This window comes from Perca flavescens, chromosome 17, assembly GCF_004354835.1.
Source record: "Perca flavescens isolate YP-PL-M2 chromosome 17, PFLA_1.0, whole genome shotgun sequence".
Lineage (NCBI taxonomy): Eukaryota > Metazoa > Chordata > Actinopteri > Perciformes > Percidae > Perca > Perca flavescens.
In genome coordinates this window covers 12,209,992-12,234,351 of record NC_041347.1, presented here as the reverse complement: position 1 = coordinate 12,234,351, position 24,360 = coordinate 12,209,992, and the positions used below count along the sequence as shown (strand labels likewise).

The 24,360-nt window shown below is 40.4% G+C and overlaps 2 protein-coding genes across 2 annotated transcripts in view; both read right to left on the bottom strand.

Annotated features, from left to right (window-relative positions):
* lyst (lysosomal trafficking regulator) overlaps positions 1 to 4,317 on the bottom strand; it is a 64,249-nt gene extending 59,932 nt beyond the window's left edge. The window contains exons 1-2 of the mRNA XM_028602847.1: positions 4,246 to 4,317; positions 2,109 to 2,393 (exon numbers count right to left, since the gene is read on the bottom strand). Of these exons, the coding sequence (XP_028458648.1) occupies positions 2,109 to 2,189 (81 nt within the window). The 5' untranslated portion in view covers positions 2,190 to 2,393; positions 4,246 to 4,317. The remainder of the gene's footprint in view (positions 1 to 2,108; positions 2,394 to 4,245) is intronic.
* A 1,535-nt stretch (positions 4,318 to 5,852) lies between these two features.
* On the bottom strand, positions 5,853 to 20,747 carry nid1a (nidogen 1a). The gene is made up of 20 exons (XM_028604113.1): positions 20,328 to 20,747; positions 18,214 to 18,519; positions 17,644 to 17,870; positions 17,256 to 17,560; positions 16,997 to 17,137; positions 16,139 to 16,390; positions 15,645 to 15,845; positions 15,251 to 15,484; positions 14,922 to 15,059; positions 13,758 to 13,886; positions 12,739 to 12,882; positions 11,104 to 11,223; positions 10,421 to 10,633; positions 10,028 to 10,200; positions 9,112 to 9,238; positions 8,828 to 8,999; positions 8,118 to 8,275; positions 7,916 to 8,039; positions 7,000 to 7,112; positions 5,853 to 6,394 (listed from the first exon to the last, which is right to left on the bottom strand). Exons 1-20 carry the CDS (start codon positions 20,529 to 20,531, stop codon positions 6,264 to 6,266), a joined length of 3,612 nt encoding a protein of 1,203 aa, XP_028459914.1. The 5' UTR covers positions 20,532 to 20,747; the 3' UTR covers positions 5,853 to 6,263.
* Positions 20,748 to 24,360: the final 3,613 nt, after the last annotated feature.

Genomic DNA, 24,360 nt, shown 5'->3' with positions numbered 1-24,360 from the left:
ATATGATAGCAGGTTTGACTTTTTAAGAATGATTTGCACATGATAAATCACAAATAATGGACAAATATAATGGCTGTGTGTGTGTGTGTGTGTGTGTGTGTGTGTGTGTGTGTGTGTGTGTGTGTGTGTGTGTGTAGGGCAGATCACTCAGCCTGCAATCTCAGTCTGATCCTAATCCAGGTCTCGTGATCTGGCTGCTGTTAGTTCTCTGACAGCAGGAGGGGGCTGAAAAGAGCTGCAGTGTGGCCTAACAGAGATTTCAGAACCACCCAGTACCAGGTAGTATCCAAACTTCCCCAGTCAAACCATTCATGCATTTGATCCTTTTTGTACCCAGATCTAGTATATATATATATATATAAAAAAAAAAAAGAAGCTTGTATCCACCGCAAGCATTTTTGGATTAAATGCAATGTGTGATTGGCCGACTACTGCAGCAGCTACAACCCATACAGTCTGTGGTGTGGTGAAATTCAGCGCGAACGTTCAAAAGTATGGCTATACTACACACCTGTGGTGTCTGATAAAAAATAAATGCATAAATGGCAGAAGGACTATTTCAAATGAAGTATTCTATTGGTATCTGCATCACTTTAAAGTTACTGGCAGGGTACAAAATTACCTTTTTTGTCCACTGGCCAAATGGCTAGTGAATGCTCAAATTTCACCAGCCACTCAATAGATTACCATTGTTTTTTTGGGCGGTGAATGAAGCTAAATCTACCAGCCACTTGCATATCTTACCAGCATTTGGCTGGTGCTAAATTTGTGCCCGGGGTACAGCTATTAGTACTGGCTTCATAATGTTGTTAAACGATACCCAGCCTTACTCCTGTAATACACTGACAAAGGAACAAAGACACACTTACAAAAGTGCACTTGTCTCATAATGAGCAATCTGTGGCTTATACCTGCCTCCACCTCTGTGCAGTGACTCACTCTGCTTGTGCTGTGTACCAGTTACATTTCTAGCTCTAAAAGTGGCGTCTGGGGACCTCTAGGAGGATTCAACGCATGTCCCATCCAAAGCAACAAGGGGAATCATTTCTTTCAGTTATTTTTACTGCTTGTTCCTACCACAATGGCAGAATGACACATACTGAATGACTCTCCCACCTCATACAAGTTTATATAATTCTGTACAAAATAAGTCAGATCTGAAAACAAATAATCTTCTCCAAATCAGAGGAGGAAATCTTATAAAAACAGGCATCTCCTGCCTGTCACTGTACAGATGTTTCATTTTATGTTTTGGGGGGGTCTAAGTTAGTTTTACGAGTACAAACACACATATACATATATATACACACACATATATATATATATATATATATATATATATATATATATATATATATATATATATATATATATATATATATACATACATACACAACATCTAAATCTAAACTCCACATATCCTTTACAGTTTTTCTGTGAAGGAATTTATGGAGAGCAGAATTAACATTGGAGTTTTTTTTTTTTTTTTTTTTTACAGTATAATTTCTACAGCCACACATTTTCCAACAGCCTTTTCTAGTTCACTTATTGTGGCAAAACTGAGACAAACACAGTAATGAAGCATGAATGACAAGCAAAGAGCTGAGTTAAAGAAGCTCTCTTAACAATGTTTGCTATGTTTGGATGATATAACCTTGGTTATCATTTGGAATCAAAAATATCTCATACTAACACCCAGCAATTGTTTTAGATGCAATGTTTGGATATGGAGTGTCAAATTACAATTCTAAACAAACAGGATACCCTCTTGTTTTTCAGAGTGAGCAATAATAAATGGACGTGTGCTGTATTTGCATGTTGAATCAGGTAATTTCCTATTTTCCCAATTCAAATTAAATACTATATACGGCCAGTTTTGCAACTTAAACATGATAAAGACAAATGCTTTGTATTCATCAGAACAAACACGATATACCTTACTGTATTCAAGACTTTACAAATAAAATTTCTGAATTCCAAGCTTTTTTCATGACCACAGTAGTCCTAGAAACTAAAAGTAAGCATCACCACCACCCAGAGAAAGACACAGAAGATGGGCCATTATCGCACCGGCTTCTGCCTACATAGTGTCTGCCAGCAGCACCTACCTGCAGATCCGCTCCTTGCAGTCTACAATCCATGTACTTTTCCCACGCATATGACAAATCGGTCTGCTGTGGACTGGCCATTTCGTCCGCACCTCCAGGCACAACACCAGTCAGGGCGTTGAGGAAGCCAGGAATAACAAAATTCGCTTTTTGGCGTCCTCTCTAATCCTCCATGATGCTGAAAGTGCCCCGGACAGCACCGAACGAAGCCCCAAATGTTCTCCTGAGTCATTCATAGCAGATTCATGATTCACTGCGCTGCTTTGCCACTTTTAAATTGTGATTCTGTAGAAAAAATACAAAGTGTCAAGGGTTAGCAAAATACAATAAGCTGGCACAGCCTCTTTCGCTTTTGCTCATGCACTCTGAGGACAGTTGTTTATGACGCACTTAAACCTGACTTGAACCCAAAACTTAAAGACGAGCTTCTGTAGCATAACCAAAACAAACAGACTCCAGCCATATACACTCAGCTAGCTAGCTGGGTATCTGACAGGACCTGCGTCAAATCCCTAGGCAGATTGACGCAACTGATTTCCGGTTTGGGATTTTCTTTTCAAAATAAAATCCTCTAACAGTGCAGTAGGTAATTATAATGAAGACTATAATTTCACTAGAAACCCCAATAAAACATTTTCATTTAGAGCTGGGCAATATATCGATATTATAGCGATATCGTGATATGTGACTACATAATGTCTTAGATTTTGGATAACGTAATATCGTGATATGGCATAAGTGTCTTTTCCTGACGGGGGATCGACAGACAGACATAGACAGACAGACAGGCAGACAGACAGACATTAGTTAAAGGTTCAGAAACATGTACTAAATAACCCGTTTCACAACGTTAACGACGTGTTTAAACCGTGACCGTTACCTTCTATATGAGGACGACATATTTCCTGCCTCCACTAGGGGGCGCTGACTTAGGAAACGCTCCTGTGGGTTAGGGTTTTTTTCCCGGTTTTAATGGCTGCATTACAGTAAAGTGATTTACTTTTCCTTAATTTACCAGACTATTCTAGCTGTTCTATTATTTGCCTAATGATTATTCATCAAAAATCTCATTGTGTCAACTCTACAATAGGTATTTGGTCAAAAATATCGTGATATTTGATTTTCTCCAGATCGCCCAGCCCTATTTTCATTAGTTCATTATAACAATATGCATTTAGTTGAGAGGCACTGATCATTTTCTCACATGAATGAATGAATACTAATATAATATATATATAATATATATATATATATATATAATTGCATATATATATATATATATATATATATAGTAAAATATATATTGCATAATTACACACAACACTTCATAAATACATCTAAAGAAAATAAGATGCACATGCATGTAATTGTAAGCATTTACGTCTCCATATTTAAAAATATTGAGTCAGTGGCTATAGTGAGGTGATTCCAACCCGATGTTCCAACCATATCACACCTCTACACTTTGCAATTTCTCAAAATGATTGACCTAAAAAGCAGTTATAATATAATAATAGGTTACTTGTTAAACACGTTTATCTTCTCTGCTTTAAAGTGACAACTTCGCATATATAATTAAGCTGCATTGGCAAACCACCCAATCAGCTGTGATATTAGTTACATTTCGTGTGACGTGTTTATACGAATTATATTAATTTATGTACCACCGACTACGTGCTTACTTTTCTTTGAATGTATTCTACAAGGTGAGATTTGACTCAAAAGTTGCACTTCATGTTTTATTTTGAAAGTTATGCTCGATAGTTAGCTAGCTATGTATTTATTGTTCTAGCTAGCTTGACCGCAAAAAGCAGATACCTCGATAATGTTAACCTTAATATTTGCATAAATACTATATAAGCCTTAGAGCCGCTATACCTAAAGGATTCTACAACCTATTTTTATTAACAAAATAGATTTCCCGAATTTGAGTTATCTTCCGAACAGTCATAACGTCAGCTGTTGTTGCACCGCATCGTACAGTGTAAGCTGTCCAAACTGTGCAGCACAGAAAAAAGAATATATATCGTAAACAGCATTTACCAAAATAAGCAGACCGTCCGCTAATATCTAGCTACATCTTTCTTACATTTGGAATGTCCCGTTTTAAGTGGGAATAGTTAATTTTCATACATACCTTCGTTCCCACAAATTAAAGTAGCTAATGCTAGCCTTCGTCCAGCAGACTGACTGACAGATGCTGTGTATTTTTGCCCTCGGCGATGACTGCAAGGCAGTCATATACATAGCCTACCGTCCCTTTGCTTGAACGTTAAAGAGAACGTTAACGGCTGAGTAAGGGACTGAACGTAATGACGGGTGGTCACAAAATTCTCAAGTTAATTTTGTCGGTGACATTTTTCATTTAAATTTGCTTACAGGGTAGAAGTCAAAGTTGACAAGTACAACCTACAAAATTCGTGTTTGAGCCCTTTAGATAAAGACAATTTGAGTTTTTAGTCATCTGGTGAACCGGTAGAACACACTGAAAACACAATTATGATTAAACATGTTAAAATGAAAAAGGATTCCATCTCACATAATTTATCCAAAAGACTGATTTATCCATCTGTTCTCCAGGGCACAAATAATCCTCGCAGACAAGTTTGAGGGAAGGGACGAGGCAATATCTTAATAAGCGCTCACAGCTGGTGACATGCCCACTGACCTCTGTTTTGCTTCCCATTGGATAACACACATCTAATTCCCCAATCAATCAAACCATTTGTTCAGGATGGAATGATGGAGCGTTAGGCTCCATCTCTGTAAATCCGCTTATGGGTAGCAAAATCGGCGGACCAGTGCAGTCTTTGTTTGTTTAGGTTGGAAAAAGTTAAGACCTTTTCATACCGATCTGAGTAAGCAAATTGTACCAGCTCATTCTTGTATAACTGTCCTGCTTCTGGGAGCCAAAGAGATGTTTTAACATAATTTCATATATAAACACCACACACAATATAAATGGCTGTTTATAAATCACAGTGTGACAACAACCAGCAGATGAATCAATTATATATTGTAGTTGCAACCCTAATAGGATTGTTGTGGTTTCAATAAGTCTACTATATTCCGAGTTAATCAAGAGTCCTTAAATGCACCATTGACGTAGGCACGTGTCTCCCTTTTTTCTGCAGCTGTGGGGGTGGCATCATTTTGTTTCCTTTGTCAATAAAGCGGAAACGTAATGTCACTGCTACATTGTGTTTAGAAAATATATCATGTCAGCACAAGTGCCTCTTTTCCAGCACTTATTAAAGCACTTTAAAGGTTTCACTATTACTTGCCCGCTGGGAAATTAAATCCATCCCTATAACGATTCACTTATTCAAGTGGCTGAGTCAGTTATTCAAGTATATTTCTATTTAACGAATTAGAAATAAATGACAATGTGGAAAATATATATTTCATATAGGCTATAGCAAAGGGGCTGAACATTTTAAAGTGATTCATTATCAATCTAACTAAAACACAACTCCTATAGAAACATTTTAAGAATAGTAGGGTTTAGAGATCATAAATGTGGCCTAATAAACATTTTGATATTCTACATTTTACATATAAATCTGCCCTAGTGCCCTGTCTGCCACATGATAGTATTGCACATGACAAACTATATTGCAACCGCTAAGTTTTCTTTGGCGCCACCTACCGCAACATAACGTCAAACATTCGTCTGTGATGAACTCTACCTAACACACGGTGTCGCTATTATTACACTAAAGTCACAGACACAGCAGACCGACATGTTAGAAAAATGTTTATTCTTTTTTTTTGCCCAACTCGAACAGGCACTTGTCCTATTCCACAATAATGCTTCAATGAGATAAACTAATCCGAACATGCCACAGTGTAACAACACTGACATTATATGATGCCATGCATTGCTCTGATCAACGTCACAGTAAATGATGTATCCCTTGAACTTTATTCTCATTTTATGTGCACTCAGGAAAAGACAAAAATAATAGGGTTTATATTTACAATTCTCCACGGCAGTTGTGATTTTATAAAGGGAAATGTAAAAATGTAGATAAGCATAACAGTAAGTTAACCTCTGGTTTTCAGTGGCATTTTCAGTTTAGTAATGCTGAGTGGCTCCTAATTTGCTGTCAAACATCCAAACAGTGTAAACTCTCAGAGCACAGCCGCCTCCATTCAGTAGCCGCTGTCTGTCTCCACACAGCCCACACCCACTGCGTTGTCAGGACATTTGCAGGAGCGGCCGGTAGGGGTTGCTAAACAGAGGTGAGTACAGCCCCCGTTGTTCACAGCACAGTAGTTTTGTCCTGGTGGAAGGAAAAAACATCCAAACTCTTAATGCGGCACATTCCAAGGCATTTGTATAAATCATAAGCCAACATAGCAAGGGACGACAGGAAACTGTCTCTCCACTGTTTATTTAACAGATATATACATACTTAAAAGGAAACACATAGCAAACTCCAGATGTTGGAGGCCCCCCTCCCTTGACTCCACATTCCCTGGCTTTATGCATGCGGCCTTATCTAGCAGAGAGCACGAGGCCTGGTGTTGCACAGTAACATCAGTCATCCCTACATTTAATGATTAATACTAGCTGCAGAATGCCTCCTGTTGCTTTCAGAAATTGCATTTTTGTTTCGTGGTCTGCGGTTCTTTAAAGAGGAGACAGAGGTCACAAAATTGGGCCACTATGTCTTGAAGAGGAAAGGGAATGGATAATAAGCCTGACTCTAAGGTAGCAACCAAATGTCCAAGGGTCAAGCTATTTTTAGGAATTGTTCTTTAGTGGGACCGGAAGGGTTTTCTCACAAATTGCTCAGTAAATAAAAGAAAATCAATAAAAATGTGACTTCCAGTGCAAACATTTTAAGGGGAATTCAAATGGAATGTATAGCCCTGGTATGTTTACCTGACGGACACTGGGCATAGGCTGTGGCGATCCCATATATCTTGGTTCTTTTCTGAGGCTGGAACTCGTCTAACTCCTTGCCAGCATGGCGGTCCACAGCAATCACGGCATCTCTGTTGTAAACACAATAAGTACAAGAGTAAAGCTATCCGGGACTATCCCAGCTTGGGGAAATGTTAGCATCCTGCCTTCCCGTGTTTTGTATAAAGCCTGTCAAGAATGAGTAAGGGTTAGGGTAGCTTTCTTAGCCATAACTGACATAGTTTGTGTGCCTCCCCCACCACCACCACCACCTCTCAACCTTCTCCAGCAATGCTAAAACCCTGGCAAGATCAGAGGGAGGCCCTGGGCAGGTCATCCACAGACGCTGAGGCTGAGAAATTGCAAGCAGCTGCCACTTTTTAAGATGCTTCCTCACCCCACATACACACGCACGCACACAACTAGACACGCCAACCCCCGCATTTTTTCAGCGGCTAACATACAGAGTCAGCCGCACAGTCTTCAGAGTGATCTGGACAAACATCAAGGGCCATGGCTTGAAGTGTGGGGAGCTTTCTGACCCCTGACCTATCCTCTCCTTCCTCTACCTTTGACAGATCTGTGTTCTTTCATTGCACAGTGGACCGTGGATAAAGGCTGCAATATATCCCTAATGCTATAGGTTCCAATGCGTACTAATTAAAAACTATCCAAAATTACATCAAGGTACAGTGGCTAAACTGCTACCAGTAAAAACATTTTATTTTTTTAAACCGTTAATAATTATGTAGGCAGTACACATACAAACATAAAGCATTCCAGGATTTCATTTATCGGAATACTAAAAGTAGTTTATTTTACTTACATCTTCTTTGTCGTCATTGGATAAAAAGCTAGACTTCGAAAATGTTAATGATAATAGAAAAAGTCAAACCTCCGCCAGTCGGTGTAGTAGATGTTCTTCCCAAAAGACGTGATTCCAAAAGGGTACTGAAGGCCCTCCATAATCTTTCTGCGGTCACCGTGGCCAGGATGTGTGCACTCCATTTTATGTGTGCCTACAGGCGAGAGATTGTTGCTGATCACAAGGAGGACATCATTTCATAGATGAGTCATTTGTCGGAAATCTACAATACCTGCATCTGCCCAACAAAGCAGAGAGCTCTGAGAGTCGTAAGTCAAGCCGTTTGGCAGGCCGAGATCGTCTTTAACCAGCACCCTTCTGTTGGATCCATCCATGTAAGAGGTCTCGATCTTAGGGGCATCCCGGTTCCAGTCGGCCCAGTATAGATTACTGTTGTAAGGACATGTGTGGAGTCACTATCAAACTCAACATATTTACTGGTAGATGTAACATGATATTAAAAGTTGTTGCTTATATCCCGTGAGTACAGAGGACTGACAGTGTTTTTAATAATATTCATATAAATTCTTTATGCTATCCAGATGTATATTAAAACAAATTTAAATGAATAGTTTAACATATGAGGACATAAGCTTATTGGCTTTCTTGCAGGGAGTTTGATGAGAATGTCAATATACCACTCTCATATCTTTCTATTACCGGGGCCATGTGCCCAACGGTTTCTTGGCCAGACACAGTGACTTCCTGGAGTCCTGTTGTCACTGTGAGGTTGCTGGCTGTAGCTTCATATTGACAGATATGAGAGTGTTATTGATCTCCTCATTTAACTTTCAGCAAGAAAGCAAAAAAGTGTATTTCCAAAAATGTTGAACTGTTCCTTAAAATGTGTACTACCCAATCAGAGGGGCTACATTTGCGTTTCAAATTGAGCTATAACAAATGAACTTAGCGTAAAGGTTTAACGTGAAACGATAAACACACCCATTGGGAGGGTCGGTGATAATGGCACGGGGGTTGACGAGATCAGAGTCTATTATAACACGACGCTGAGACCCGTCCAAAGAGGCCACCTCGATGCGATCCTTCATAGAGTCCGTCCAGAACATAGTCCGTCCCAAGTGGTCGATGGCGATACCCTCTGGACTATCCACATCTGTTGAGAGAGATACATGACATAAATCAGTTCCTGTGCTTATGAAAACAGCCTTCTCATACACACCACATGACTGAAAATGAAAGAGTGAAGGATAACAGTGAACATTTACCTGATCTAATGACTGCAATGGGCTCGCCCCCATGGATGCTGGCCTTGCTGATTGAGGGAGATGTGATTTCAGTCCAGTAGACCATTTTTTCCACACAGTCATAAGCCACTCCGATGATTACCTTCTCCTGCGGAGGGGTCAGCAACCAACAATCTTTGAAGTGCACTTTGTTCAAACATGTGGTCAGAGATAAAAACACGGAGCAGATGAATATTTTTTAGACATTAACGTCTAGACATAAATCCAAACAAACAGAGCCACACACTGAGCATTAGCAACTCAGCCAGGCTTCAGACCAGCTGCTTTGGAAATCAGCCTAACAAGAAATGCAGATTGCAGATGTCAGACTGATGTTAGTAATTAGTGTGAATGTCACCATGTGCCTCCAATAAAGTGCAGGCATTAAATGCACAAAGCAGATGGGAAAATGGCAGAGCTAGAATGTAAATGTTAGGCAAGGGAGCGGCTTGTGTAGGAGGCCTGGCTTATGTTGTATACACAAATGAGAAATCCAAACATACTGTAGCTTTTATTGGGATTTCTTTTCTCTAGTAGAATTGGAATTATCACGCATATCAAACAATCCTGACTTGACATTGTGTCCAAGACAAACTCAGAGTTTCTATCCTCTTAAACGTACATCTTCTTTGTATTTGGATATGCTTATTGTGCAGCTGTGAAGCTCATGAACAGACATACAGTCAGAATTGTTTTTTTTTGCTATGATATGTCATAACACACATTTTAACCAAAAATCTTTTCATAAACGGAAAAGTCTGTTAAAATGTCTCAGAAAAATGTTGGTTACAAGAGAAAATAAAGATAGTAGACATGGTTAAACAATATCGCTTTAAAATGAAAATGTGTTGAAAGTTTCTCCCCACAAGATTTATTAAGTTTATTCAGAGAAACTTACAGGGAGATGGAGGACAGCCTTGGCGTCGCTCTTCTTCATAACATAACCTTCCAGCGTGACGTGCTCTATCCGGCCGCTCTGGGCAAACAACAGGTGTGTTCCTGGAGGCAGGGGGTGGACATCGGGTCGAGTTGTAGGTCCAACAGGTGGTGGCACAACACCATTGTCGATACCTACCGGAGACAAACATAAAAAAATCAGGGGTCTTGTGGAGAGGGAACCAACCTTCAAATCAGTTTAGCAACAGAAACCCCCCCTCTTCAAAATGTAGCTTGTAGATTTCTGTTAGTGTTTGTGGCTGCTCATTGGTCATGCATATTTGGGCTTTATATACACAGTGGAAGACACTGTTATTCCTTGTTGTCAAGCGTTAAACACATGAGATTTACTCACACATTGGTCTGCTGCCAGGCCCAGAGCGAGTCCCGGGGATCTCCTGCCCGTTACGGCCCACGCACCAGCAGTGTCCCGTGCTGCCGTGGCACTGCATGGGTTCGTAGGCGCCGTTCTCGTCACATGTAGGGATGTACTGTCCAACGGGTGGTCGGGGGCCCCGCGGAACCTGGAGACTGTCTCTGTGGTTCTCGCATTGTGTTTTTGTCCTCTCTGAAGAGAAAAATTTGAAAAATAAGCTCCAGAGTGAACACAGATGTCCTGCAAAAATGGCACAAACATATTCATATGCTCATTCATATCTCCTTTTGTCTCTTCCTTTAAATTCAGCTACACAGATGCCTCGTTAGACATGACAAATTCCTTTCGCTATACAGAAGAAAATGAAAAGCAGGTTCCAGCTGGTACCAATATACTGTGGCGAGGAACTCTTCTTGCCCAAATGGGAGGAATACCCAATGCTGAGAATGAAAATGATGCTTTGTTTTTTTCTTATTGAGTCTGCAACTGAATAAAAAAAAAATATTACTAATGTCTAATTACTGTCGAAACTCCAACTCGTGGCAGATTCCCAAAACAAACTTGCAGCAGCACAGGCTAAATGTTACCAGACTGGTCCACTGACAATGATGTAAGATGTTGGGTTTGCTTGTCAAAAAGTGACGGCATTCCAAAAGACTTACCTTGAGAGCAGTAGAAGCCGTCGCCATAGTAACCTGGCCTGCACTGGCAGGTAAATGATCCCTGGGTGTTATAACACACAGCGTCCTGATGGCACCTGCCTGGCTGGCACTCGTCTATGTCTTCAGGCAGAAGAGAAGAGGATGACTTAGGACAGAGAAGAATCAGTCATCAACCGTAGAAGCTAAAAAAAAAAATTCTGCATGTCCAATTTGTCACGTCCTTTTATGGTTAGGGATTTCCAGTATGATCTGGGTCAGTCCGTGCCCAACGACATCAAGCAGAGGCATGGAAAGAATGGAAACTATGAATGAGTGCTGCTGAAGACCAGGCAAAAAAAAAAAAAAACCTCCATCTGCTTTTCATGTTTCACTGCTCAATCGCTACAGATGTATTATGTAAGCAATCTCACCTCCCCCGGTCCTGGGCAGATGGTTTAACAATCATGCCCTTAAAGTCAATGGAATGGATTTGAAATCTGGACTACTTGTGTTCTTGATTTTACTTTTTGCCTGTTGACTAGAAATCCTTCACATTACTGCCAACCATTTTTAAAACATGTCATATGATTTTGGATGGAACCATACAATGCAGGCAGCCATTCATTTCAGCACATTCCTGCTCACATTATAAGGTAATTGCAAGGAGGGAGAGTTTTGAAACACTCTCCTAGTAAACAAAGGACGCTCTGACACTCGAAGTTTGAGGATGAATTCCCAATTACATTCTCATTGCCCGAAGCTACTCAAATCCCAGGGCTTTCACTAATGTTTTTCCTTCCTCTCCGATGCTTCACTGACAACATCGCTCATGATTGCAAAGAGTTTTTGGCAGCAAACTCTCAAATCTCACATTCTTCTTGCAAACACCAACATGTATAAAGCCTGGAGTGTGCCACAGGGAATAATAGATTTTTAACAGTTTATTTATATTCCAGAAATAATTAAATTATTACATTAGCAATATAATTAATTAACTCCAACCAAATAGCAATAACAACAATAACAAAAACAATATACATAATCTTTGATAAGGACAGTAACCCAAGTGAACTTGTTAAAAGAGATAGCAATAAAATAACTACAGCTTGAGAAAATGAAAAGATAAATAGTTAAAGTAAATAAAAAATAAAAGAAGAAGACCGCTCTATTTCATTTCAAGATGTATAAGCGTGCCATGTGAAAATGAAAATACTTTCAACCCACAAAAACAGCAGCAGGAGATCTGATTGGCCAGCTGTTGTTAGCATCAGTCTGGCCAATCAGAGATGCTGCTTTGTGGGTTGGATGGCATGTCATTTTAAGCACACTCACATAGCTTAAATGGCTACAACTATTATTTATAATTATTAATTGACAGGCTAAAATGTGCAAAACCACGGATTGAGTCGAGTAAGTGTAATGTTATAATATTAAATTGTTAAAGCTACTAGGCCTAATAAAATGAATATGTTCTATAATACTATGGGAACTGTATTTTACTATTTGAATGTATTGCTCATTAATGTTGTATATTCTGTAACCTTTGCATGAGTTTCATTTTATACAGTAGATATTCTGTAATCTACAAACTAAAGGCATATTATTCCAGTTATCATTCTTCAGCATGAGCATATATTTAGTGTCTCTATACCGTACCTTGGCAGACTCTGCCATCTCCTATGAACCCTGGTAGGCAGGAGCAGATGTAGGACGAGCCCCCGGAATAGCTGCACTGAGCGCGCTCAGGAATGTCACAGTTATGGGTGCCTTCTTCACAGGCGTCCACAGGTCGATTAGCCTCTGAGGAGAAGAAGTTTAATTTATTTCTGTACGGAGCAATTAAGATGTGTTAGATATGTTATAATAACTTAATATGTTAGAGCATGTAAAAAAAAAAACTTTTAAACAGTTTAACATTTGTTAAATCAAGTTACAATGCTTTTGTAAAGCAAGGAATACAAGGAATAGTTCAACAATTCCGAGAGATAGATGACTCTCATATCTGTCCGATAAATAAAAGCGGTTAGCTTAGCTTAGCATATGGAAACCTAGCTTTCGGTTGTAGTATGGATTTAACAAACAAGACACAATGTGTGAATTAGTGAGATGGTAGGTAGATTTTGTTACCTTCCGACGGAACCAGGCTAGCTGTTTTCCCCTATTTCTGCTAAGCTAACCGGCGGCTGGTTGTAGCTTCATATTTGGCAGAGAATGGTATTGATCTTCTCATCTAACTCACGGCAAGAACACAAATAAGCGTATTTCCAAAAATGTTAAACTATCTCTTTAATATACTGTAGGTTACAGCTGGTGACATACAGTGATGATAAGAAAAGTGAGAAAAGAAATTTGAGGTCAGGCTTATCTTGTACACTTTTCTTTTTAAGACTCTGAACTGTCCTGATGTGGCATAATGGGAGTATTATTTTATCTAGGCCCAATGTAGACTGTAAACCTAATCACACTTTCTGCTAGATAATCTCTGAAATTATAATGCCACTGCAACAGTCAGTTCAAAGTTGTATGTGTGTACTTATGTTTAGTAAGAATACATGTTTTTTTTTTTTTATCTTGCTCACCCTGGTCTACTCAATATCTTAATGCATTTTATTACATTTTATGTCTGAACCTGTACATCCCAAATACTAGGGGAGATTTCTGAAATATGCATTTACCAACGCAGGTCTGCCCATCATTGCCGAACTGATACCCATCTTCACATTCACAGCGGAAGGTCCCAGGCTGGTTGTTGCAAATAGCATGGGAGCCACAGATCCTAGGATTCTCTCCGCACTCATCAATGTCTGATGAAGAGAATAGCCAATTATCATATGCTAATAACTGCCACGTTAGGTCCGTGTTTGAGTTTGAGGCTCTGAAGTCTGGATTTGTCAAATCAGTGACCTTCATTATCAGATAGAGATCAGAGGAGAGAGCTTGATTAGGTTTCTTAATTACAAGTGTTTCAAGATAGCATCAGTCTGAGACGCTTCCTTCCTCTTTCGGCTGTATGTGCCTCAGAGCTTTTCCTGTCTGGTCCTCATGGTTGTGTAGAGCATGGACTGTGGATTAGGACCACAGTATATATAGGATTAACCTGGTCTGGGAGTATGGGAGACTTTGTTTACCATGGGGAACTCCCTCTGCTAATTGGTAAAATTGACCAGTTCCCCAGGAAGGAAGGCTTTAGAAAGCCTTAAAGGACAAATCCGGTGGTAACGCTAGTTTTCGGGGCACGGTTAAAGTAAAAAGAAATCGCTATTTCTATACCACTAACAAGGCTCAAAATAGCACCTTACTGCCACGGTAGCATAATGAGGGTCCCTACATTTAAACCGAAGCATTGAGAACTTTCTAAATGTATGGACAGTTTTTTAAAAAGATAGTTTATGGCGGGCACCATCTTGGGAAAACAGTCACGACCAGTCAAACGACGAACACCGTGCAACCAGTAACCAGTAACATAGCTCAAGCACGGCGTTCGTCGTTATGCTACCGTGGAAATGTGGTGCTATTTTGAGCCTTATTACTGGTATAGAAATAGTGATTTCTTTTTACTTTACCCTTGCCCCAACGACTAGCGTTATTAGCGGTTTGCGATAAAACTGGACACATTCGATTAACATGAAAACAAATCCCAGAGAACGGTCAAACTTGGTACACGTCTTATTAACCCCTAGGTTCATTTTGCACCGGATTTGTCCTTTAATACATGATGGCTCTTAACGGATATGGAAACTGTTTGAATTACTTGAAAGCAGAAATACATTAGTGCGAGAATCTTTATTGTCACAAACATTTGGAAACAAAAGTCATATTCTGTCATATTTCAATCTTACCATAACATGTGCGGCCATCACCGCTGAAGCCAGCAGCACACTGGCAGGTGAACTGAGTCTCCTGTCCAGGTCGGCATATAGCGTTGGTGTCACAGCCGTGTCTTCCAGTGAAACATGGGTTATCCTCTGGCTGCCCTCCTGAGAATTAGGACCATGTTACCACTATAATATCAATTAATGGGAATCCTTGAGAAAAACGAATAACCATTCAACAATAGCCCTAACTTATAGTAAAACTGTCCTTGGTCAGGATGTTATGTGTTGTAATCTAGGAAGGAAGTGAGCGCAGACCAAAAACAGGAAGACAAAAATTATCTCCATGACCTCACCATTGATATCCCCGATCTTGTTGCTCATGGCGAACCGGATGAGATTATTATTGGCGTCGTACAAGACAAAGACCTGGTCCACGCTGAGCATCTGAGTTGGTTTCATGTCTCTCAAAGACTCGCCATGCTGGCAGCTCTGGAAGGTGATGGTCTGACGCCACTGGAACGTCCTGGTGTCAGTGGTGCCGTCGGTCGAGCTCACTACGTATTCCCGAGTTGAGGATGAAGTGATCACTGTAAGGTAAGAAACAAGTTGATGTTTTGTCTTCTTAATGAATAAGTTATGATTGCAAAAGCAGAAAGTCCTTCTTTCTTTTTAATTTTTGGATAAAGAGGTTATACCATTGACATTTCCATTCAAACAAAGTCAGTCTCAGTTCAAGCTGTATCTTACAGTTGTTGCTGTACTGGTAGATGTCAGAGTAAGGGTTAATCTGCACAGTGGAGCCACGAGGCACCTCAGGGACCCGGCCTTCCAGGGTGGTGCTCACCACCAGGTGGTCGTGCTCATCGATGCCTTTGAACTCCTGCCTGATGGTCAGCTTCTCATTTCCTGGCAGAAAGGTCACCTCAGCCTGCCGTGTGAACTCCCCCCCTACAGAGGACAGAGAAGGGGAGGTTAACTTTAAGACCCTGGCCCTGGATGAACTTTGGCTCCCCGCCTTCTTCTCAGCTGAAGTAATGTGAGGGGAATTAAGCTGGACAGAGTGAGTAAAACTGCAGCTGTATGGCAAACTGCTTGTAACCACATTGACATTTTGTTTACAGAGAGTTACACTTCCTGAATGTCATTTTCTATCCAAGTGAAGCATGAGAAAATCCCATGAAAAGCTTCTATGTGTCACATTATCAGATATTGTTAGTGCGTTGCAGAAATATTTCCCTCACCAATAATACTGAAGCCATTCTTGAAGCCAGGCTGCTCCAGAGCAAACGCCCACCCAATCACACCACCAAGGGCCGACAGGGGCTGCAGTGAGGGTCCAAGGGTGTAAGGTATGTCACTGATGGCCACATAGGAACGGCCATCATTTACCACAACGTACGAGTGGAGATCGTTACTGGTGAACTCCACTGGAGAAGGAGAATTGCCCACATACACTTTTCCATACACTTTACCATTCATCCTCTGTGGCTTTCCTGCAAAACAAACCAAAACCATCAAAGTTGGTCATAGAGAACAGCAACCAGCAACACCAGAGCTGAACCCATAGATTTGCGTGCTGCAATATGCTCAAATGATTTCAGGAGAAGTGCAATAGACAATTATGGAACATTTCTCAACACAAGAAGTTCCTGTTCTCAGTTATCCTATGCCACAAAAATGCCACAAAAAAATCTTTAAAAAAGAAAAAGAAAACACTGTGGCATTCCTGTATTAATTTTAGCCCCGCTAGCTAATTTTGGAAAAACATTGCAGCATGTTTCTCAAATAATTTCAGGAGTAATGTAATAGACAATTATGGAAAATTTCTGAACACAAGAAGTTCATGTCAAAAACATTGCAGCATTACTAGGCTTGGAGACTAATGCAGCATAATGATGGCATAATGTTATGTCTCTGTCTTTTATGTTTGCTGCTCAAAATCCATAACCTTGAGCTCTAGTCATGACATGACATGAAACTTTTTAACCAGACTCATCCCTCTCCATTTCCCTGGAGCAGTCAAAAATGACAACACTCCACAGTTTAAATCTTGTTTCAACATAAAAAAGTGACCACTTAAAGCAGAAGCATAGCATTACCCTCTGCCACACACTGTATCCCATTGCCATAGAAGCCAGGTCTGCAGTTGCAGCAGTATCCACTGGAGTAGTCCCTGCAGTCAGCAAACTGGGAACACTTATTTCTATTGCTGGCACATGTCCCCAGGTTGTATGAAAACACTAAAAACACAGAAAAGCATGGTAAGAATATGTCAGGAACAGCCTATTGATTGAATAAATAATCTTCAATGATAAAAAGAGATTTTAAGATTTTATGTCAAATATGGTGTGGACTCACCATCTACATTTATATCGGGGTCATCCACCACTAAGACTTCTGGGTTGTCAGGCTGATGCGGCTGGTACTGAATTGGGTGGACTTCGATCTGCTCCCCTTCTGACTCGTAAGGAGGGTACTGCACTTGCTGTTCCTCAGCATACACAGGCCTCCTTGCATTAGCGGCTTCCTCGTAGTCCTCAGGGGGCCCCTGTGGTGTGGCTTCTGTGGGCAGGTCAGTGACCTCACCTGGAGCCACGTTGGTAAAATAGGGAGAAGTTCCAATCTCGTACACCCATATACCCCGCAGGCCAGAGTTGGTCTCTCTATCAGGACAAAAGAGACTTGAAACATTATCCAAACAGCAAAACTGTTCAGGAAATGCTGTTCCCGCCATCGGTTGACTTACTCTGTTAAAGCCCTGACGGATGCCTCGTCATCAGTGGTGGTGCGGTAGTATGGCCCCTGACTGGAAAACAGGAAACCCCGCACCAAACCTTTACTGAAGCCAGCATGCATGACCACATTACTGCCTTGTACAGGCGTAGAGGAAAACTGCATCCCATCCCTTGGGTACAGGAGAATGGCGTACGATGCAGTCTCCAGGGATGCAATAACCAGCTGGAAGGTGTTTCTCTGTGTAATACAACATTAGAGAGAATGTAAATGACAATTTAAACCTAGGATAACTTGAATAAGATAAAAGAATAAGAGAATAAGACAGACTTTATTAATCACACACTGGGGAAATTCCTGTGCTACAACAGTTCAAAAGAAAATAAATTACACACATCAGAATAACACAAATACACATTAAGTAGAAATAGGAGAAAAAATATTAATAAAGTTAAAATAGAATTAGTTATAATAATAATAATAGTAATAAAACAAACATATTTACACAATAAACACCCTTATATAAACAGACAGTATATAAACACAGATATACAGATGAATAGAATAACCATGTAATGCTCACCTTCTTTTCAATGCCATCTCCTCTGCTTTGAGGTTCACCATGGGTGGCGACATTAACCCAGGTGATCACCACAGCATGGGTGGGACTGACTTCGTCATCCTCAGGGAAGGCCCTGTTGATGTAATGGGCTGCCTGAGTTAGAACATCAGGACTGGAGTCTTGACGGAAGAAAACCTTCCCCACACCATCACTTGTGTCCAGGTCTCCTAGCAGAGCTGCAATAATGCCGAATTTTGGGGGCATATTGCCAAGATATGTCGACTCGCTCGTTGACTGTGCTGTGGCAACAAAACCATTTGTGTTGATCTGAAATGAAAAGCTCAGGTTGGTAATGGGGATAACAAGTAATGAGATGATTGCAACACCTCATGACCGTCCTAAGAGTAACTAGGATAACAACACATGAAGAACTGAACAAACCCAGTCCAGTCTGACCCACTTTGATCTTTATTCCACACTCATTAGACTAATGAACTGAGTCAGCAACCACGTCCTACAAAAACGCTAAACAAGATGCCATTTAACACAGACTTTACACACTTTAACGTGAACACATGCATGGGCTTGTAAAAAAGAAAAAGCTGGCTTCATGTCAAAAACACACGCTCGCACACACACACACACACACACACACACACACACACACACACACACACACACACACATCTGCACATAGGGCTCCTTCACTTCCTGACCAGGGGAAAACAAGAGCATTATTCCTGGCCCGGGCCACCCTGTTTCCTGTCCTTGCCCCCGGACAGCAGCCCCAGAGAGCCTACAGATTGCAAACTAGTCTGCCAGCAACTTCCTGCCAAAATGGAAGATAGAGCTGGGAAACTGATCAGTGAGTCTGATCTCGCAGAGAGAGATCTTTAAGGTTAGTGGCTATACTCCAACATATCGTAAAATATAAATCTATAATAATTTTTCTATAATCATGTCTGGTGTGAAAGGCATTAGTGATTCCCTACAGGGTACAGTTCAGGGTAGTCTCATAAATGAAAAACTAAAATATTTAGGCCATTATGACCGCAGTAGAGAAATATGTATGTGGTACTGTAAGTGATCTAGTATTAGTCAGCAGTGGGGAACCCCCAGACTGATTGTTATAATAAGGAATTAAACATGTATTCTCAACCTCAGGCTGTGTTAACTTCAACTTTTTGCCTCTGCACATCTCCTCTAATAGATCTGCTGCTTGGGTGAGATTGTGCATGAAACCATAAGCGATATATTAAATTCCACTGATCAAAGATGAAGTTGTTATCAAAACAGAAATAAGGTTTACTGCTTGAAGTAGGCTATATATCGCCATCATTACTGACAACAAATGTTGAGTTCCTGCCTTTCAAAGGAAATACCCTCTGGACATAATTACTCTCTGATAGCATATTATCCTCAGGCAGCACAATTAAAACAGAGATGCAGCACTTTTCTTTGAAAAGGAGAATCACAGGGAATAATGGGCTGTTTGTTTGTCCAATACAATGGTGCAGCTTTCAGCTAAATGTTGCTATTCAATATTGGCTTTTTTTCAAATCATTTCAAAGCTCCATGTGGTTACTGCAAACTGCAAATAAAGACAATGAAGTCTTTAAGAATTAATTAAGTTACAGACTAACCTCCAAAGTCACTATTTTGCACAGTTTACGTAGGCTACTGTATGTTATCTAGATATTGCAGGATGGAAACATTTTAAACATTCTATATTTGGTTCATATAAGCATCTATAATTGGACATAGACTTATCAGTAGATGCTTGGGTTGGATTGCAAAATAGTACTCTGGCGGTCCTTGTGTCAACGGTAAAATGATAACCTCAGGGGAAGCTGTAAGAATGCGTGGACACATGCATTCCACAAGATATAGCAACCTCTATGATAAGTATTATTATATAATAATTATTATAACATTTACAAACACTCCAGAGCACACCCAGATATATATTAAGAAACTTCCAGGTATTGTTAAAGGTTGCTACTACGGACCCCTTTTCACGTATAACTGTTTCTTTGGTATGCGCAATTACGCAAGATGGTCCGCCCTGACCAATAAATCCCACGCGTTTGTATTGAAATGACCATGATAGTGTACCAAGTTATGGTTTAACTTACAAAAATGCTGTCGAAAGTCCCATCATAAAACAAAACGGGCTTGTCCAGTTCAACTCGGTGCGTATGGTCATTCCCTGCTTCCAGTAACTGGTCCCTTACGCTTGGACCGTAATGAAAAAGCTCTCCCCGCGTTATGCTCTGCACCGACGCCACAAATCCAAGAAAACTCGCACAGAGGAGCCATCCTTGCTCCTGCCAACCCATTTTTCGTGTTTCAGGAGCAGTTGTTCAGTCCTGTGATTTTTCCAAACCAGGTTAGTGGAGAGTGACGCGCAGAGTCCACTAAAGAAAGTTCAGTCAGAGTTTGGGGAAACATGGGGCGGAGTTGAGCGTCGCGCTGAGAACTGCTTTCATAAAAGCACCAAGACTGGAGAGAGAAATAAGAGGCAGGTAGCCTGCTTTTTCTTTCATGCTGTTACTTCAACAAAGTGATGTGGTAATGACTGTAGGCTGACATGTTCTGGGTCAGTTTACTGGACATCTGCAGTGATGGCGTTTTGCCTACTTTGAAAACACCAAACATTGCAGTTATAACAAGGGTTGGTTGAGGACAGATGTAGCCATTGAGGTCAGTTTCACAATCACATCCCTTGATTTAAACCCTGACTTGCAACTCATTGTTCCAGTATTGCCAATACAGTAGAAAGCAGCTATCACTGTTTAGGTGATAAGTTACTATAACACAGGGGCCACTGTGTGGGAGGTTCAAGTACATGTCTCCAGAGGGACAACACTGGACTGTATTAGCAGATTTGGATACAGGCCAAGGGGCCATCAGAGCATAGACATCAGCGCATGGACCAGTTACCAGCAACAGAGCCCCATGGCTGGTTTGATTGAAACATTATGTAAAGGACAATATCACAGAGCACTGTACCATACACTAATCATTTGAGGCATCCCGCTGTGGCTATCACACTCGACTCCAGCTGGGATAATGAGGGGCATGCTGGTAATATGGTTCAACTTGGAGCTGTTTCTGCCCTGCTAACGGATGGGCAGTCATCCATCCAACACTTTGGTCCACTTATCCGAGCAACTGTTGGCCACATTGCCATGACATTTTAATATGAGTATTCATGGCCCCCAGGATCCGTAATTAATTTGTGTGACCTCTGACCTTTGGTTTGGCGCAAACATCAGCCAAAATGTTTTTATTTTGCCAACACTTTGGTCCATACCAATGTACTTTGAAAATTATAATAAGATAACTAATGACCTCTCAATGAATGACGATATTTCCACTAGATTTGGTATAGACAATCATGACATACAGATGATTATATATTATTATTATGATGACATAATGTATTTGGTGACCCCCTTTACCTTTTCCCATGTTCACCACCAGGCCAAGATTTCATTGCACAAGAGATATCAAAACTGCTTTCAGTTTTGTATCATTGTTCCTTCCTTGCCTGGTAAATAACAGTACTCCTCAGGAAGAGTAAACTGACCTGCATGTGTGAAATTGTGCCAACTGTAAAGGTGTCAGAATGAAAAATATGTGTATTTTGTTGCACAAAATTATGTTTATTTTTTCAGATTTTCCTGTAATCTTTTTCTCTTGAAGTATTTTCACCGTCTCCGGCCTCTAAAAACTCCAAGTGAATTTTAATCCGAGATGAAAAATGTAAATGAATCTGGTCAAACTGCTCACATCTCACGCTCAAACTAAGGCCATCACTTGTGATAAAGGGTCCCAAGTAGACACTAATTTGTTTTAAGGAATGACAAGGAAAATAAGTTGGAAACCATAGAGGATGAGCTTTTTGTGAACACTTTTGTGGAGCTACCCTCTTGCACCACCCTCAGGCCAAAATATATGATGGCTACAAGCGGCCGAAATGGGTTTCCTCAGGAGAGTGGCTGGCGTCTCCCTTAGAGATAGGGTGAGAAGCTCAGTCATCCGTGAGGAGCTCGGAGTAGAGCCGCTGCTCCTTTGCGTCAAAAGGAGCCAGTTGAGGTGGTTCGGGCATCTGGTAAGGATGCCCCCTGGGCGCCTCCCTAGGGAGGTGTTCCAGGCACGTCCAGCTGGGAGGAGGCCTCGGGGAAGACCCAGGACTAGGTGGAGGGATTATATCTCCAACCTGGCCTGGGAACGCCTCGGGATCCCCCAGTCAGAGTTGGTTAATGTGGCTCGGGAAAGGGAAGTTTGGGGTCCCCTGCTGGAGCTGCTCCCCCTGCGACCCGACACCGGATAAGCGGACGAAGGTGGATGGATGGATATATTGCTGTGAAATTTACAGGCAGATAAATTCTTGTGATTCTAGTGATTCAATTGCCTTTTCTTTAGCATCACCCTCAGGGGAAACCTTCCATTTTAGCCTCTCTTGTAGGGCTTTAAGATTAGTTTTTCTCTAAAAGCAGTATGAACAACAACGTCTTGTGGGGCTTTATCTTGTTCTTGTATGTTCTGGTGAAACAGAACCTAAACAGCCATAATATTTTTTTCATTTTATTATGTTTCTGCTTTAAACATACTGGAATTGTCTGGATTGTTGGACTGTATCTCAGTTATACCTACAATTTTTTCAATCTGCTGTTAGCTGCTAATGTTCTTAAATGGTTTCATGTCAAGACTCCAAAATATAGAGACAATATGCCACAAATAAAATGTCATATTTTGTCTCAGTCACCATGTGAATAGATTATTTTTCATCGCAGATTTTGAACCATACTAGTAGTAAATAGTGAATAGCATTATGCATTATGTTTGTAGTAAGACTGGTTGCTTAGAGTTTTACATATCAATCTACAGTTCATCAGATCAGATAGGATACTATTTCTCATATGCCACAAAGGCTGAACTCAGAAGTCATCTTAAGACATTCATATGTAAACCAGTTCATTTTTGAAAAGATCATTTTAAGATGTACTGTACCATGCAGCAACATTTTCCTGGATACCATAGTATTTTGGAAAGAGACCATAAGTGAATTAAACATTGCATATTTGTTTCCTTTGTATTTCTTACTTTTTGATTGTCTCATCTGATTTTAGTACCCTGTGTTACATTATTTCTCCTGCTTTCTCCCTCTCAGCCTTTCCATCTTTACACAGTTAAAAGGTGCCACCTTCTGGTCATTTTCTTTTTTTTAATCAAGTTTGCATTTGTGGTTTCTGAATATATTCTCCATGGAATTCAAACGTTTTCAGAGATTATTATACATTGATATACTGTACATACTGTAAGTACATTAAAACCAAAGATGTATATGTATTTGTATATTTCATTATTCAACTAAATATGCCAAAAATATTTTTTAAAGGATGTTAAATAGCGAGGGCTAATTTGTGGGAAATTTGAACGTATTCATTATGACTGCAGGACTTGCCAACAGTGCTTTGAAACAAAAAATAGTTCACATAACTTAACACATACAGTAACAATAACTACACTTTATATTTTCTTCATATTTACTATCTAACACTGCCAATATTCACTGCACTTAAATGGTGATACACATTGGGCCCTTGTTGGACTCTCAGTATATGATGTGTGATACATACTCTGTGGCCAGTGATCCTAATAGCGGTGACTTGTTAGTGTTTGAGTGAGTCTGTTCTCTTTGAGCGTGTTGCACCAGCAGTGGACTGGGATCTGATATGCCTGTGGCAGATAATCAGACTGAAGTGCCATTTTGTCACCACTGTATTATTTTTCTTTTTTTTTTTTTTATTAACTGACAAAACTGGAGGCGTGAGCGATTTAAAGGGCTGGAGCCAGACTGAGGGAACTCTGGGGACAAATAAGGCATTAAATAGTTAGCATTCGTTATCAATTAATTAATAAATAGCATTTTTTACGACATGTTTTGCTTCCATATCTAAAAGGCTTTCAGCTAGTTCTCTGTCATTATATACAGAATTATAGTGTAAAAATGTCATAATGTGGCAAGTCATAATCATTCAAAGAGGGAAGTACTGTAGCTAACAGCATCCTGTTTGTGTGGTTACTGGGTGGTAGTGGCCCTGTGTGCCAAAAGATTAATGTATTACAGCAGTCAAAAGGTGAGCTAGAGTGACCTCC

Excerpts from the sequence above, each read along its gene's own strand:
- nid1a (XM_028604113.1), bottom strand. The coding sequence starts at position 20,531 with ATGGGTTGGCAGGAGCAAGGATGGCTCCTCTGTGCGAGTTTTCTTGGA. Across the intron at positions 16,391-16,996 it reads GATACAGTGTGTGGCAGAGG|GAAAGCCACAGAGGATGAAT; the intron begins GTAATGCTATGC and ends TTTGTTTTGCAG. Across the intron at positions 13,887-14,921 it reads TGATGGCCGCACATGTTATG|ACATTGATGAGTGCGGAGAG; the intron begins GTAAGATTGAAA and ends TCTCTTCATCAG.